The following is a 15,714-nucleotide window of genomic DNA, read 5'->3' on the forward strand; positions in this document are numbered from 1 at the left end:
CTACTTACTGAATAAACATATATACCATTTGTTCAATAATATATATAGATTAATGTGATTTATAATAAGTTCCACATTTGAATTTAGGATGAACAACTTTTGTGTTTAAAAGCCATGGATCTGAGAATCTTTCGTAGCAACAATGCACTATCTCATTAAAAATAATAAAACTCAGTTACCTCATGATAATTTGCAAAACATGTATTTATTCCATGTAAGTATAAATGCACATATAAATAAAAAATAGTGTTGTTTTTGTGGCACAAATAAATCCAGTCAGTGAATAACATTCACACGCAAATGCAAGGTCTTACTTACTGAGATTAAAATGTTAAATATTCTAAGAAGAAACCACGTTTTTAAAAACTGGACACATAATGTCATTGGTGAGCAATGTCTACATAGACAGTCTAGGTCCGCACATTTGCAGCAGGAGACTCGTACTGACAGAAAATGTAGTATATTTTTACATAATCAGCATCATCTGTTAACCTAAAAACAAACTTATAAGGGCATTATTCTCACGCAGCTTTACATAAATAACTGCAAATCTGAGCATCAACCAGTCATGGTAAGTACCAGCGTCTGCCCTGTGCTTTGAATCCAGTTGTCATGGAATTTGAAACAGCCTCAGCATCAGAAATCGCTGCCCCCTCCAGGACGCCAGGACACTAGGAGGCGGGTTTGCCTAGGTACTCTTTGTTGAAGAATTTTCTCGCTTCGATGTTACTGAGGGAAACAGAGCAACGAGACGGATTCTGTTTTCTGTATTCGATGCTCTCCACGATGGCATTCTTGATCACCTGCACACAGGGGCAAAGGGAGCAAGTCAGTGCTGCTCTGAAGTCATTGAAACAGTTGTTTGGCCAACACAAAAACCGAATCAATCTTTTCATTACAGGATCCTTTTGGAAATAGAGAAAGAAATCTCTGAGTCAGGCATGTGGGTATTTCCATGAAACACCTCGCCATGACACTCCCACTAAGCACATGTTCAAACACTCTTCCCTCCCCTACCAGACAAGAAGCAATTCTTGGGAGTTCCAAACGTTGTGCTGATAAAACAGGGAATGAAATACTTGTAACACGGTAAATCTATCTCCATTTGTCCTTCACTGGGAAGGCGATCAGAGGGAAGATACATTAATCACTAAACCTTGACCTGATGTTCGTTACCATGCGTGGACAAGTGGAAATGAAGAACCACAAGGAAGGCAAGGGCTGTCCTCAGCCTAGCGAGAGAAGGTGATGCCGACAACCCCCCGTGCCGTCTTGATTAAACAAACACCGGCGTAAAACATGGGCGTCCTTTGCCTAGAAAGCACCACCTTTGTGATTTTAGTGATGATGGCTATTTTCTACTCAGAACGATCTTTATACATACTCAGAAATTGCATGGTGACTGCCGCCTCTAAGAATTTCTATTGCAGTCATCATGAGCTTCTCTGGTATGAAGCTAACCTAGCTGGGAAGTTTTGGGAAAAAGAGAAGATTTGGGGTTTGGCCGAAGAAGTTATCGCAGAGCAACAGGAATGGCCTTTGGAAAGGAGGCCTGAAGAGCAATCTTGGCTCTGCTGCTATTTTATCACCTTGGCACCGTCGGGAGGACTTCATTCCTCAGGGTGGGACTCCAGGATTTCATCCTCACGGCCACTGCGGTAGAAGTCTCAGGACACAGAGGCAAGTCACAGGGGTGTCCTACAATCCCCCTTTAGTTGTACCCCAGGGATCTCTGAATGAGCAACGTTAAGGGATTATCTGCATGCTGCTATGGGGAGGAATACTTGGCAAGTCTGGACAGTTCAGAATCCGTGGCTCCCCCCAACCCAGAGCTGGTGCGGTGCCCTTGGCCTTGGAGAGGTGTGCACTGAGGGGCTTTCCCCATTCCACATCTGACCTCACTGGGCAAGCCGGGTTCAAGGCCTGGAGAAGAAAGACGTGTGGCCTGGGTGGTGTCAACATGCAGGTAACATTCTGTGACTTTATGTCAGGCCCAACGGGCAAGCTCCTCTATCCTCTGATAGTAACTTTAAATGGCAAGCAGTTGTATTATGGAAATAGGGGTTCATCACAGCAATGTGACACATTTATTTGCTTTATAATTTTGAAATGTATATCTATAGGAGTGGACAAAAGTAGGTTGACAGTGGTGAGTATGCAAAAGAGTTTACTCTTGTATTACTATTTATTAATGATTATATTATGTTCCATACTAACAATTGTAAAATCTACTTTTGCCCACCCCTATATAAATAATTATCTTCTGGGAAAAATGGGCTCAATGTTACCGAGTCTTTTATTAAAGCAGATATTTGCTGACCCCATTTCTTCATGAGTGAGGGAGACATAATGAAGTCTACTGCCGTAGAAGAGCTTGGGGCCTAGGACGGAGACCTTGACCAAGGGCCTCCAGGCACTATGCTTCTTGACTGGGTGAGGTCAAGGGGGATTAGCTGAAATTCTTGAGTTTGTTCCCCCTTCTTCAAAATGAAAATAATAACACTAATCTTGGCTTTTGCAGGGATTGAGTATCATTTATACAAACTATTTTGCACACCCTGATTGGTATGGTTCAGTTGGTTGGGGCGTCGTCACATACATCAAAGGGTTGTAGGTTACAGGATTCCTGGTCAGGGCACATGCCTGGGTTGCAGGTTCACCCCATCAGAGCTCGTTGATGTCTCTCTCCCTCTCTCTCTCCCTCCCTTCCCCTCTCTCTGAAAGTCAATGCATGTGTTCTAAGGTGAGGATAAAAACAAAACCCAACTGCGTGCCATGCCAGCACACAGGAAACATTTCATAACAAGCACATCCATTTATTGTTGTTATTTTCAAGCTGTCCATATGTGAGAAAATTTAGGAGCTTTAAATTAGATATGAGGCGGTAAGGTTTACTGGAAATAAAAACACTATGTACAGCCAAGAGAAGGTTTATTATTTGGTAAAAGTCAGCAAATTAATTCTGCAATAAAACGTGTCTTACTACATCTTCTAATAATCTCCCTGCTGCAGTTCAAGCTCAAGGTGCTCCGGTCAAGATGGCGGAGCAGGTAAGCTGTGCTCACCTCCTCCCTTGACCACAGCAGAACTACAACTAAACTACCGAGCAGTCGACCTGGAGAACCATCTGAGGACGAACTGAGCGGAACTCCTAGAGTTAAGGATATAAAGAAGAAGCCACGTAGAGACTGAACATAATACTGAATGTCAACTGTGATTGAAAATGTTTTTAAAAAGGAAAAAATCTCCCTCCTTTGTGGAGATCATGTCACTGAGTTTTCAGCTGGCTGCTCCTTCACTACAGCAGCTCAGGGTACATCAAGTCGCATGGCAGACAAGTGCCCACGTACAATAAAAATCAGCTATTTACTTTCCAAACACCTAAAAGGCTTTAACATATGAGACCACAGGGGAAATTATACTGATAACGACTGTCGATTCCTTTATAACGAATTCATGAGCACATACACGCAGCAATACCAATATCAATAATGAGCATAATTACCATAACCTTGGCAGGTGTTACTAGTAAACAGGCCATTCTTACAAAGGGAAAGGAATATTTACACAACTCTGAAAAACCCAAACCATCCGCAATGAGAGTGTGGAAGTTCAACCACTAGGTGGCGCATTAACACTATAAAACCATTAGCCATGTTTTTTCACATTACTGAAAATAATACCCACTTGCTGTCATTTCTAATTCTGTGATACAAACAGGAGAGGCTAAACTCAGTACTGCATCAGCTGCTAAATTCAAACCTTCGAGCATGATACATGGTACAGCTTGATGTCTCCAGAAAAGCAACGTGTTATATTTAAGTCTTCCTTTCTTTTTTAATTAGAAGTGTTCTTAAGTAGTGCTTGTATCACACTTCCTCTCTCATTCACTGCAGAAATTCACTAAAATTCCAAATCCTTCTTGCCAGTTGTGCTAGCAGTGACCCTCACATTCCCACTTTCCATCCGTGTACGGCACCTGTGCCCACTCTCCATCCATGTACAGGACCTGTGCCCACCCTCCATCCGTGTATGGGACATGTGCCCACCCTCCATCTGTGTACAGCACCTGTGCCCACCCTCCATCCGTGTACGGGACCTGTGCCATGCTTCACTAGTGCCATTCAAGGGCCTTCTAATGGTTGATCCAGAACATTTCCATCTTTGGCAATAAGGGCAGAAAATAAGGAAAGAAAACACTTAAAAGCTGATCTTCTTCCCCAAAGGAACAAATTTAGAAACGTGAGTTTGGAAGCGATCCACAAGCAAATATTGAATTCCCACAACAGGAAATTAGAAATGAGCCCAAAGAGGAAGTTACAGTATATATTTGGAGAGAAAAATAAAAATACATAAATGTGGAAAATACAAGAAGGTATATTGATCAAATTACTGTGAATTTTTTTTAGGAATTTCTGCCTTCCTAATAAATACTGAAGTGCCACGGAAGCAGGGACCTGTTGAGTCTCATCATTTTGGATCCCAGCTCTTAGCACATGGAAGGGGATCAACAAGTACTTGTAAAATGAATGAATGCACAGAAGGGTATCACGGAAGGTGGGATTGAACAGGAGAAACTTCAGCTCATGGGGAACAAAGAGATCTGGGCTGAGTTGAAGGGCAGGCAGCGTTTTCTAAGAGGAGTAGAAAGACTGGGCATGCTCAGTAGAAGGATAATCTTATAAAACGGCTAATGATGGAAGGTCATGGCAGGTACAGGCAACACCTGGTTCGGACCTGGTTGGAAATGAGGCTGTGTTTGGGGAATGCTAGGAACTGCGTCTGCCTGAGACACGGATGGTTTGAAAGTGAGGAGAGAGAGGAAAAACCCGTGGTTCCACCTCCGCTCCTCACATCAGCCTGCGACTTCTTGCCATCTGCCTACGTAGTGCATGACTCAGTTTCCTCACACATAAATAAAAATCCCTACCTCAGAGGCTAGCTTTGAGTGTTCAGTACTTGAGGGAGAGATATTTAGTTTATACTGAACACTCAAAACTCTCTTGTGTTTTTGTTGCTCTTGTTGTTTTGTTCACTGTTGTGTCTCTAGTTCCCAAAACAGTGCCCAGCACAGTGGATACTCAATAAACAAGTTGAATTAATGAAGAAATAAGATGGAAAGAGAGGTCAGGAAGCATGAAAGGTAGATGAATTTGGGCCTTATATATTGATTGGGCCATGACACTTACAAAGCTTCTAAATTATTTTAAAAAGATAAAAACTTTAACTTGGACCTCAGCACTTTTATCATGATGATGGAATATCAATAAATTGAGAATTAAGTACCAGTTCTTCTGGACAGGTGCTTGTCCTCATTTTAATTAGCATCTATCATTTAACACTGTATAGAGTTGTTTGAGAATGCATTTAAAAGGTCATTATTATGCACCATTGACATATGGTGAATAAACTGACATAAAACAGGTTTTTTGAATGTGACTGCTGAATTAGTAAATTGAATGAGACTGTGTAACAATACTTTGTGTGTGTGTGTGTGATAGCTGAACCAACTAGGTCCCAGGAAAGAGATCTCAGAAAGTACGTTCCCTCCAGATCAAAGCCATGGTTTATGAGCACAGCACGAGCCCCCGCTCGCTGGCAGGCAAACACTGCGTGGAGATTCTCCACAGTCAGCAACGCTGCCACCAGGCCTGTGACCAGGACCCTTGTTATCCCCTCCTCCTGTCTCGTTAAATTCTTCGACAGCTTCAGCCAGTAAGTCGATGACATTTTAAAACTTTACTGCATATTTATTTCAGGTGTCAGGCACTGTGATTAGTATCTCTGGACACATGATAAGAAGGCAAGTCATTGGTTTTCATGGATTTAAATTTTCAAGTAAAAGCAGAAGATAACATCAACAGAGATAATAATTTTTATCATGATCACATTGGCTGATCCAGCTTATCAAGCTGAATGCTCTTACATGCCAAGCCCTTAAATTGTTTTCCTTAATCGTCATCCTGATCAATAAGACCAGTAGCATTGCTTCCCTTTACAAATGAGGAAGGTAACGTCTGGACAGGTTAACCAACATGCTCAAGAGACAGCAAGCGAGGATTTGAACACCTGGTTTGGTCTAACTCCAGAGTCTCTGCATTTCTCACATACCACACGTCCTCCAGTATAAGTCACTCTATATTAAGTTTCTGGAAAACAAGACAACCATGAGCCTTGGTTGGTGTGGCTCGGTGGATTAAGTGCCAGCTTGAAAACCAATGGGTCTCTGGTTTGATTCCCAGTCAGGCACATGGCTGGGTTGCAGGCCAGGTCCCCAGTAGGGGGCATGTGAGAGGCAACCACACATTGATGTTTCTCTTCCTCTTTTTCTCCCCCCTTCCCCTCTCTCTAAAAATAATAAAATCTTTTAAAAAAAAAGACAGCCATGAAATTGTGCCAATGTGAAAGAACAGAGGCAACGTTCAGTGAAAAGGAATTTGGGAAAGTTGAGTAAGTGCGGAAACCTGACACTAAGGACAAACCTGAGCTGCTGTCACGGAGTGAGCACAAACAGAGGTTTTCTAGAGGTGAGCTGGGACTCAGCTTCACCGAAGCAGGCCGGCCAGGAGATCCGGAGGGGAGGGGGAGGCCACAGAAGTACACAGCTGTCAGAGACAGGGCAGCCTTTTCAGGGTCAAAATATACACCTGCATGTGAAGTGAAGATGAAAATTTGCCTTGAGCCACAAGGCCCTGGCCAGGATTTGGCAGTCAAATGTCTTTGCATTCGGAGAGATTATATTCAGTGTCCGCTGTTTCAAACAGCTCAGAGCGTCCACAGCAAGTGAACCTGTGCGTCGCTCTAGTGGGAATGAGTAACCTGGTGTATTCAAATGAGGTGGGATGGGTGACTTAGCTACCGACTGCACTCAGTGAACTCTCCAGCACCCTATCTGAGCAGCCTTGGTGTTGTTTATTTACCCACACTTCTCAAGAAACTTGGGTTCTGAGAAAACATGTTTTCTTGGTAAAAAGTTGGGGACAAGGTCATCAGGGGAGAGATGAAATGTCAGTGAGGACCGGGAGTCTTACCAGGGTGTGAGGTGCACACACATGCACACACACGACCAAGAAACACCTGAACACAAGTCTCAATGGTCATACAATTTAAGAGGAAGCCTACATTTTCATTCATTCAAAGAACGTTCATTTACTGCCCAGACTGCTGTTACCTGTGCAAACCTGTCTGTATTCTTAATTCTGGGCGTTTGCAAAGATCTTGAGGTGTATCCATCCTGGCACAGAGTACAGACACATACAGGTAAGGTTCGCCTTTATTGGGCAGCTTTGTTTGCCCGGCACTGTCCCTACGTCACCTGATTCAAGACTCACTACGGCCAGTGTGATAGGTATTCACTGGTGTTTTAGAGATGAGTCAACTGAGGCCCCAAATGTTTAAGTCGCCCAGGGACTTATCCAGCCACCCAGTAGCCCAGTCTATCCATGATATAAAGCCCATGACCTCGCTTCTACAGGCTGCACCAGGAAAGTCCTTAGAAGCAATCAGTGGTTTGTGAAGACTCAACATCTGGTGAGCTGTAGGTCAGGATGGTTATTTTGGTACAGAGTCTATTTCTGTTCAGGCTTTCACTTTTTCATCTATGCATCAAACAGATGCCCATGAAGATTGTTTGGAAAATGCATAAATAGAACTATATCATTTTAACAGCAAATAGTTTAGCAGGTTTTGTATAAGCCAGAACTGGAAGCAATGAGAGAAATGTTTGTTACATATATTTTCATATATATAAATATACATATACACTCATATATATACACATGTATAACGTATATACAAGGGGAGCAAAAGTAGGTTTACAGTTGTAAATGAATAAAATACAGAGTTTATTCTAGTACTATTATTTTTTAATTTTTCTTTTATTTGTCTTCTTCTGTAAACATACTTTTGCCAACCCCTCTATGTGTGTGTATCTTTTATTTTCTCAAGTCCAATAAGGTATTTATATATTCCTACTATTTTTTATTTGAAGATAACTGATTAAGTATAATACATTGTATCCCAAAGAATATTTAGTTTTGAATTTATTGGCTCCCACTGGAACAACAGTTTTACTTTGATATTACCCCTTAGGTCGTTTTTAACAGCAGGGGGGTTTATAAAACACAGCTCTATTTTTAAAATGCTTGCTCCTTATAAATCATAGATGAAAATACTGATTTTATCTTAATATTCTTTAAATTTTCACCATCACAACAGAAACAATATAGGATATGAATTTCAGGTGTTCACTACTTGTGAGATAAAAGAAAACAAGGAATAAATAATTTAGAAAATGATACATGCTATAAAATATGCTAAGCATGCTCTACATGAATTACCATATATTCTTCATAAATGAAGGCTAACAAGAAAGCGTTTTAGAGTTCTAGGAACTGAAGCCTATTGGGTAAAATTTCCTGTTTACAAAAATTAAAGGTATTGGTTAATAAACATATTACAGTGGAACTATTATAACTCTTCACAATTGATCATTACTAGTCTCAGGCCCAACTAATGAAACAAGCAAACCAGATGTGCCAGACTTCTGTCAGCTCAAAAAAACCTAATTAAATCCCATAGGTAAAGAACAGTCCTCCACACACAGTGTGTTCTTTTGAGCCATTCACACTGCCTCCAAAAAGACTGGCAAGTTATATACAGTCAGGGCAAGTCCGATGCTTTTCCCTCTTCATTTAGTTTCTTTCCTTTCCCCTTGTTTTAATATTTCCTCATGTGCAAAATTCAGTGTGGCCAATGAACTTGGGCTTTCACAATTGATAATAATCCATCTTACACTATGATTTGGAACTACAAGCCAACGCGATTCCAATTACACAACAGTGTTCTTCAGTGGTGAGCTAGAGACAAAAGAATTTTACATAGGCACACAATCTTGGCAGCAGTGATAGGAATGATACGGAAGGGAATAATTTGTTTCTAAAGTTTCTAAATCAAAGGGTGCTCCATATCTCCAGGACTAAAAATGGAAACTGTTGGCAACATTCCCATGACCCAGAAAAATAAAGATACTTGAAAGCATGAGTGTGTTCATTAACCACATCTCTGGTTACAGTCACTTTCCTACTTTTATATTTCTTTTCTTACCACTTTTCTTCCTATTTAAATTTACGTTATCATGTGACAAATGCATTAGCTATTTGGGAAGAAGCTGAGTACTAACCAATCTGTCAATAAAATGATAGTAGAAAATGTAGGCTCTGCCAATTTTGAGGCATTAGTTTCTTACTTTTATAGGGAATTTTATAGGGTTCTTCTGGAGATTAATAAGAATAATTCATGACAAATAAAATGGTACAATTTGGGTAGTGTCATTCATAAATGTTTTAATTTTTAACAAAAAAGAGGTATGCTATGATCGTGTGATATGAAACGTTTGACACCGTCAGCGATTGTAGGAGATACTTACATCGATGTTGTTCAGGGTGTTGAAATACATCAGATCGTGCAGCCGTTTGAATGCTTGATTTGGGTACTGAAAGTTGAAGGTTGAAAATGGCGATTCAGGGTCATCAAAAATATCAAAATCAGCTACTTCTTTCTCTTCCTGAGTTTCTCTCGGAACACCTAAATATCAGAAGAGTCTCAGAGGAGGTATTTGGAAAACGACAAAATATCTCTAAGCCCCAGGGAATAACACATGCAAATAGTCACAAACATAACGCTGGGAACCCCCAGTGTGCTCATGCAGCCTTTCGCACACATTGGTGGGTCCCCACCCATTATCCCTGGGTGAAGATTTCCATTTCACCCGCGCAACTTCCACCTGCCAGCGCCTGCAACTCTGTGCCTAAGGGCTTTCTGCCTGTCCCTGCAAGCAGTCGGCTGCTTAACTGGCTAGCAGCAGGCTGCGCACTCATAAGTAACACCCCAACCCTAGCAGCAGTCCACCAGAGTCTAAGGATGTAGGCTGTAAACACCCTAGTTCCCTTGCCTCTTATGTGTGAGGGGAAGGACGGTTCTAGAACATAGGTTCTGTTTCATTTCCTAGAGTGTCCCAGCAGGATCAAGCTCTTGTCCCTGTAGCCAGCTCACTGACACATCCTTTGTGTCTGCCTTCCTCCCTTCCCTTCATCCTTTCCTTCCCTAGTTCACCCAGATAAGCTCTTTGCACTTGAATCCTTTGCTGAGAATCCTTTGCTTTGGGGGGAACCCAAACCAAACATCACTTAATTGTCTTCATGCCACAGAAATCCCCTTTACAGCCTCTCCTTGAGAATTAAGCCATAGAAAATTCTCCGGGTTTCAGGTACTCCACTCACTGTTCAAGAATTAGAAACGCCAGTCATTCTTCCTTCCCTTGTTTTGAAATGTGACTTATAATCATTTCCATCCCTCTATTGATCCTTGCTCTATCTTCTCCTGCCATCTACAAAAAGATCACATTCTTCTCCACAGTCCCCTGTTATGTCTTCCATGACTATTTTTTTCTGTTTTTCCTTTTATAACTTTATTTTCTGGTCCTAAAATAATATCATTTTTAGGCCCTCAGCATCCTGCCCGTCAATCTCTAGATCTCCTTTCGCTAATCAATATCTTCCAGGATACTGAAGAGTTTATAGGCTCCTCTGGATGTGGTACAACAGGATGACTTGCTTTGAACTTGACCCTTTTTTTTCTATGAAATAAACCATAGCATCATGAAATTATCGGCCATGTTGTGCGATTAGATTACATTCATCTTGTGGCCAGCTGAAATACCCAGAACATTTGCATGATTTGTTCCGAGACAAGGGGTCTCTTAAATAGTGATATTCAAAATACTTACCAACCCTTATGATTAGGGTTCCAACCAATGCAAACATAAATAATCAGAGATTTTGGAATAAAGCCCCAGAAACTTTCACTGGGCTAGTTGTTAAACCTTCTGTTTCTAACCTGGGAAGAACCCAGGTGATCTCGGAGTGAGAAAGATGTGGAATTCTGGGGGGCCTCAGGATAGCAGCTATCCAGCAAGGTGTGGAGAGCACTGGAAATTGTCACAGCTGGCACAGCAAGTGCCAGTGCGGACCAGCCTCACTTCAGTGTTGCTCCTGTACCAGATTTCCACTGCAGAGAACACAACTCATTCCTAGCGCACCTGGGGCCTTGTACTTCCGGAAGTTGATGTTGGCCAGAACGAAGTGGATGATAGTCGGACAGTCGTTCTCCACGTCCGTGTTCTTGGGTTTAAAGACATAGCACTCCTTCAGTCCTTCTCGATCAAACACATAAGGATCAATCTTCGGAAAGGGTAGCTTGTTCATTTTCGCCCACTTTTCTGCCAGGAGAAGTTCCTATGGAAGAGAGGGGAAGATGCACTGGGGAATTTTCAAGTCTGCAGTTGTTCAGCTGGCCCGGCCACGTCATTCAGTATTCATTAGGGGTGTTCTAGGGGCTAGCCATGTGCTTCTTGCTAGGGTGAACAATGACCCTGTTCTCAAGGAGCTCAAAAAAATTAAAAGTACTCTAGGATCAAACTCAGATAATATTGATTTTTGGTTCAAAAGTAGCTCCATACGAGGGACTGGAAAATGTATTAATGAACTGAACTGAATAAAATCATAGAGATGCAATTGCTACAGGGGAAAAATACTATGGGTTCTGGGCATCCATAAGTCATGTAAATGTTTTTAACCCTCAGGAGTCAAAGAATCTGATGAAGCAGAGTGAGGACACTCCGTCACTAAATTCCTACATATATCATCTCCACACAACTAATTATAGCTGATAACCTGTATGTGTGCAAAAACATTTTACTGTGAATCAGCTTGTTTTTTTGCCCTTTGCCTCTGTTTATGAAAAGAAGTTGAGCTTCTGGCCTCGGCCAGTTATTATTACACACGCCGTGGCCAACAGTGGGCCGCAGGGAGGTGCCAAAAGCATGGCAGGCTGTGTGACTGTTTTCACGTAGGAGCTGCCTTCCTGGTAGGAGGACTACACATCCCCACCAGGACGAGCAGCCACGTGGGACAGAGCCACAGGAGCCAACTGGCGGCTGCAGACGTGCAACGTGACCAGGAAATACGTGTTTGCTGCCGGTGCCTCGGGACTTTCAGTTTGTTTCTGCAGCGAGGCTGACTCAGGCAGTGAGCGAGCAAGCACGCACACCCCAAGTCCTCCGTTTAAACGGGAGACAATAAATCGAGATGCAGAGGTGCAGGGAACAGAGCTCATTTCTATCTACACGCAGCTTGAAGGCAGCGGGACAAATAGGAAACAGACGCCGGGCTGGACAGCCTGCGTGGAAGCACGAGCCGGGGGACCTGGAACGCATTACTTACTTTTTTCTACACTCAATACCTCCAGCATAAAATGAGAATGGTAATAATAACACATGCCTTGTAAGACTGCTGTCGGAATTGTTTGGGGGAGGAAGTGTGCAGTGATACCCGCCTGATGGCACCTTGGGGGTCATAAGTAATGACAACCGACCGAGCAAACGAAGGAACAGGTCGGGCTGCTCCCTGTGCCTGAAGCCAGGGCTCCCAAGCCCCTCGCACCTGCTTCCCACCTGTTCTTTGTTTCCCAGCATCTCAGATTTTACATCACTGTGAAATAAAGCTGCTGCTGTTTTCTCTCTCAGGGTTGCTGTGGGGATTACATAAGGCAGTGCATTTTGGAAACTTCAGTAGTTTCTATTTAAGAAAAGAAGCACTTTAGACTAGCATCTAACATTTAGAGGAAAAATGCATTTTCACTGAACTTCCACCATTCTTGATGCTTCTGGGATGTCATGAATTTTGAGTCAATCAGCTCTCTCTCTCAAAGCCATTTACAAAGAAATAAGAGTATGGGAGAATAAATGATTTAATGGATATTGAAGCATTTGTTTCATACACTACTCAGCTAAGTACGGAATGGGCAAAAGTAGGTTTATAGTTGTTCATATGGAAAACAATACAGTAATTAAATCGTAACACAAGAATAAACTCCACGTTTCATAAACCTACTTTTACCCACCCCTGCACGATTCTGCTTCAGTGAGAATCTCATACACATATAAATACTTTCTCGTTTGCAACTTAAGAAGACTTTCATCACTAACTCCTTTTCCTTCCCTGTTCAGTTGAATTATTCAGCCTGCTGTCTCTTGTCTAGCACGATTCACAGTTACTCAGTCAAGACCATTCAACATCAAAATAAAACCAAAAGTTTACACTGTGAATCAATTGCGTGAGAAGAGGGAGAGAGAGGAGCCTGCCCGTGTTTACAAACATGACTCAGCTCATGACCAACGACCGGTGACTATGTGGGGAAAGAGGAAAAGGGAATGGCGGGAGGGAAAGGATCACGCTATTTTTAGAGAGATATTTGACGCCGGAATTAGGAAGTGGTGGAAACTTTCCCTTTCCTTATGGGATCCTGATGTGCAAGAGATTTTTCACCGGTGACGACAGCGGCAGGGATTACGAGATGGAAAAACCATGCCTCATTTCTCGGCTTGTAAAGACAGAAACAATGACACAGGCTGAGCAGAGCAGACGAGTTCGAAGAGCATCGGAAAGGAATGCAGTGAGCAAAGAAACTGCGGCTCCACAAACTGTGGCAGGGTGCCAGCACTGAGTCCTAGGATAACGCTCCACTTGGGCTGTTGTTTGATGCCTCGCGTACTCCAGATTTCCACACACTAGTGCACGGTGAATCTAGAGAGTACCAGCTAAAATATTTGCTGTGCGGACGACAATTGGATAGTATCCTTCAAAGTGATGTTTGTAAAATGTTTATGCTCACTTGAGTACTGAAACTTCCTGAAAGACAGGAACAATCTAAATAACAGAAATATAGTCAACCTGTAATGTGAATGGCATATTTTCATTTTACCTGTCTATATATGTAAAGCAACGTATTTATAAATATACAAGTATATTTACATCTATTATAAATTATCTTTTCTTTATAAAAAAGAGGGTTTTTTTCTGTACAAACCTAGGATATGTGTTTTCTAAGATGTTTCTCATCATTTAAAAGCAATTTTCAGATTGAGGAGAGGTACAGAATGTAAATATGTAAATAAATCTAAAAAATCTTTAAAAATTATTGAAGCAACTAATACAAGATAAAACAGATAGACACTATATTTTAGAATGCATTATTTTGTGTTTGGGGCCATCCTCATTTCCAATAAAAGCATGCTGGTATTAGGACCCAAGAGCTTTATAATATAGTGGGCATGAAAATAATTCTCTGTATCTGATAGTGTATAGAATTTACATAGCATTTTGCCATTCGTGTTAGCTGTTATTCACTAAGAGGTTACTATAAATTCATAAAAATCCATAGGAAAAACGAATGTTGGGGGCAGCTGTTCATCACACAATGTTAGTGATATCTGTTCCTCAATAACCAGCACAGGCACCATGGGTTGTGTGTTGAGAAGTGGCCTTCTTAAAAGAAAGCCTGTGCCTTATGCCGCCCTCCTCTGGACCTGGGAATGTAACTTATTTGGAAAAGGGGTTTTAGTAAATGCGATGAGGTTAAGGGTGTGAAGGTGAGACCATCATGGATTATCTGGGTGGGCCATGAGTCCAATAACAAATGTCCTTCTAGGACAGCAATGGGCTTTTAGGATACAGACACAGAGGAGGAGGAGGCAGAGACTGAGATGGGAGTTATGCAGCCACACGCCAGGGAAAGCCTGGAGCTACCTGTTTTGATGTCTGGCCTCCGGGACTGTGAGAGTATGCGTTTTTGTTGTTTTAAAAGCCATGTTTATGGTCACTTGTTATGATGACCCCGGGAAACGAATACAAGAGGTAAACTGAAAATGCTACAATTAATAACATGCAGTTCCCTTTGTCAGCTCTGGAAAACCACAGATTCTTTTTTTATAATTTGTAGGTTTAAATGGAATTTTTATCTTGGGTAACATATAGGGAGATATAATTAATTTAAATACATTACTTCTATCATTTGCGAAGGCAGACTCATTTCAAATTTTTCCTTCTCTCTTCATGTTCTCCTCTCATTGCTTTCTTTCCTCCTTTCCTTTTGTTTCTAGGAAAACAAACCCGTTGTTCTGGCTCCTGGTCATTAAGCATTAATCACTGAGCTAGATTTATGTCCAATATATGGCAACATAATATGCCAATATAAAATAACATAATTTATGGCACACAACAATTCAAAACTGTTACCCTCCCTAAAATTTAGGGACGTACAGGGGAAAAAATCTCCAGTTGCAAACTCTGAATTCTCCTATATTCCTTGCTTGCTTCCCAAAATATTTCAAGATTTTCCCTCTAAATTTGTAATCTGATTATTTCTTACACTTCAGATGAAGGCTTTGGCTTAAATTCGTGACCAACATTAAAGACAGATCTTATTAGAATTCTTGAATGGACCCTAACAGTAAATTAAATTTGCATGGCATATATCTAACTTATTAAATGGTTAACAAAAAGAAATGATAAGATGAAACACAGAACTGTTTTTTAAAAATCAAGTAATAAGAGTATTACCATATTTTGCTGTGTATAATATGCACTTTTTTGCCCAAATTTTTGACCAAAACATGGGTGTGCATTATACACAGCAAAGTACAGTATTTGGATTCATGAGGCTCTTTGTATGTGAACTGTTTATTAGAGTATGTGTCTGCAAGTCTTAAAAAAACTCCACAAAACTCCAGCACTGGCACCACCAACATTCAAGGCTAGTTACGATGTAGATACAAAAAATAAATCAGTTGCCTTTATCAACAGCCATGACATCCAT

At 41.4% G+C, this 15,714-nt stretch overlaps 1 protein-coding gene across 1 annotated transcript in view; it reads right to left on the reverse strand.

Annotated features, from left to right (window-relative positions):
- Positions 1-362: 362 nt before the first annotated feature.
- PLA2G4A (phospholipase A2 group IVA) overlaps positions 363-15,714 on the reverse strand; it is a 149,830-nt gene continuing 134,478 nt past the window's right edge. The window contains exons 16-18 of the mRNA XM_028530942.2: positions 11,099-11,294; positions 9,428-9,585; positions 363-803 (exon numbers count right to left, since the gene is read on the reverse strand). Of these exons, the coding sequence (XP_028386743.1) occupies positions 672-803; positions 9,428-9,585; positions 11,099-11,294 (486 nt within the window). The 3' untranslated portion in view covers positions 363-671. The remainder of the gene's footprint in view (positions 804-9,427; positions 9,586-11,098; positions 11,295-15,714) is intronic.

Source organism: Phyllostomus discolor, chromosome 14 (genome assembly GCF_004126475.2).
Source record: "Phyllostomus discolor isolate MPI-MPIP mPhyDis1 chromosome 14, mPhyDis1.pri.v3, whole genome shotgun sequence".
NCBI classification, from domain to species: domain Eukaryota; kingdom Metazoa; phylum Chordata; class Mammalia; order Chiroptera; family Phyllostomidae; genus Phyllostomus; species Phyllostomus discolor.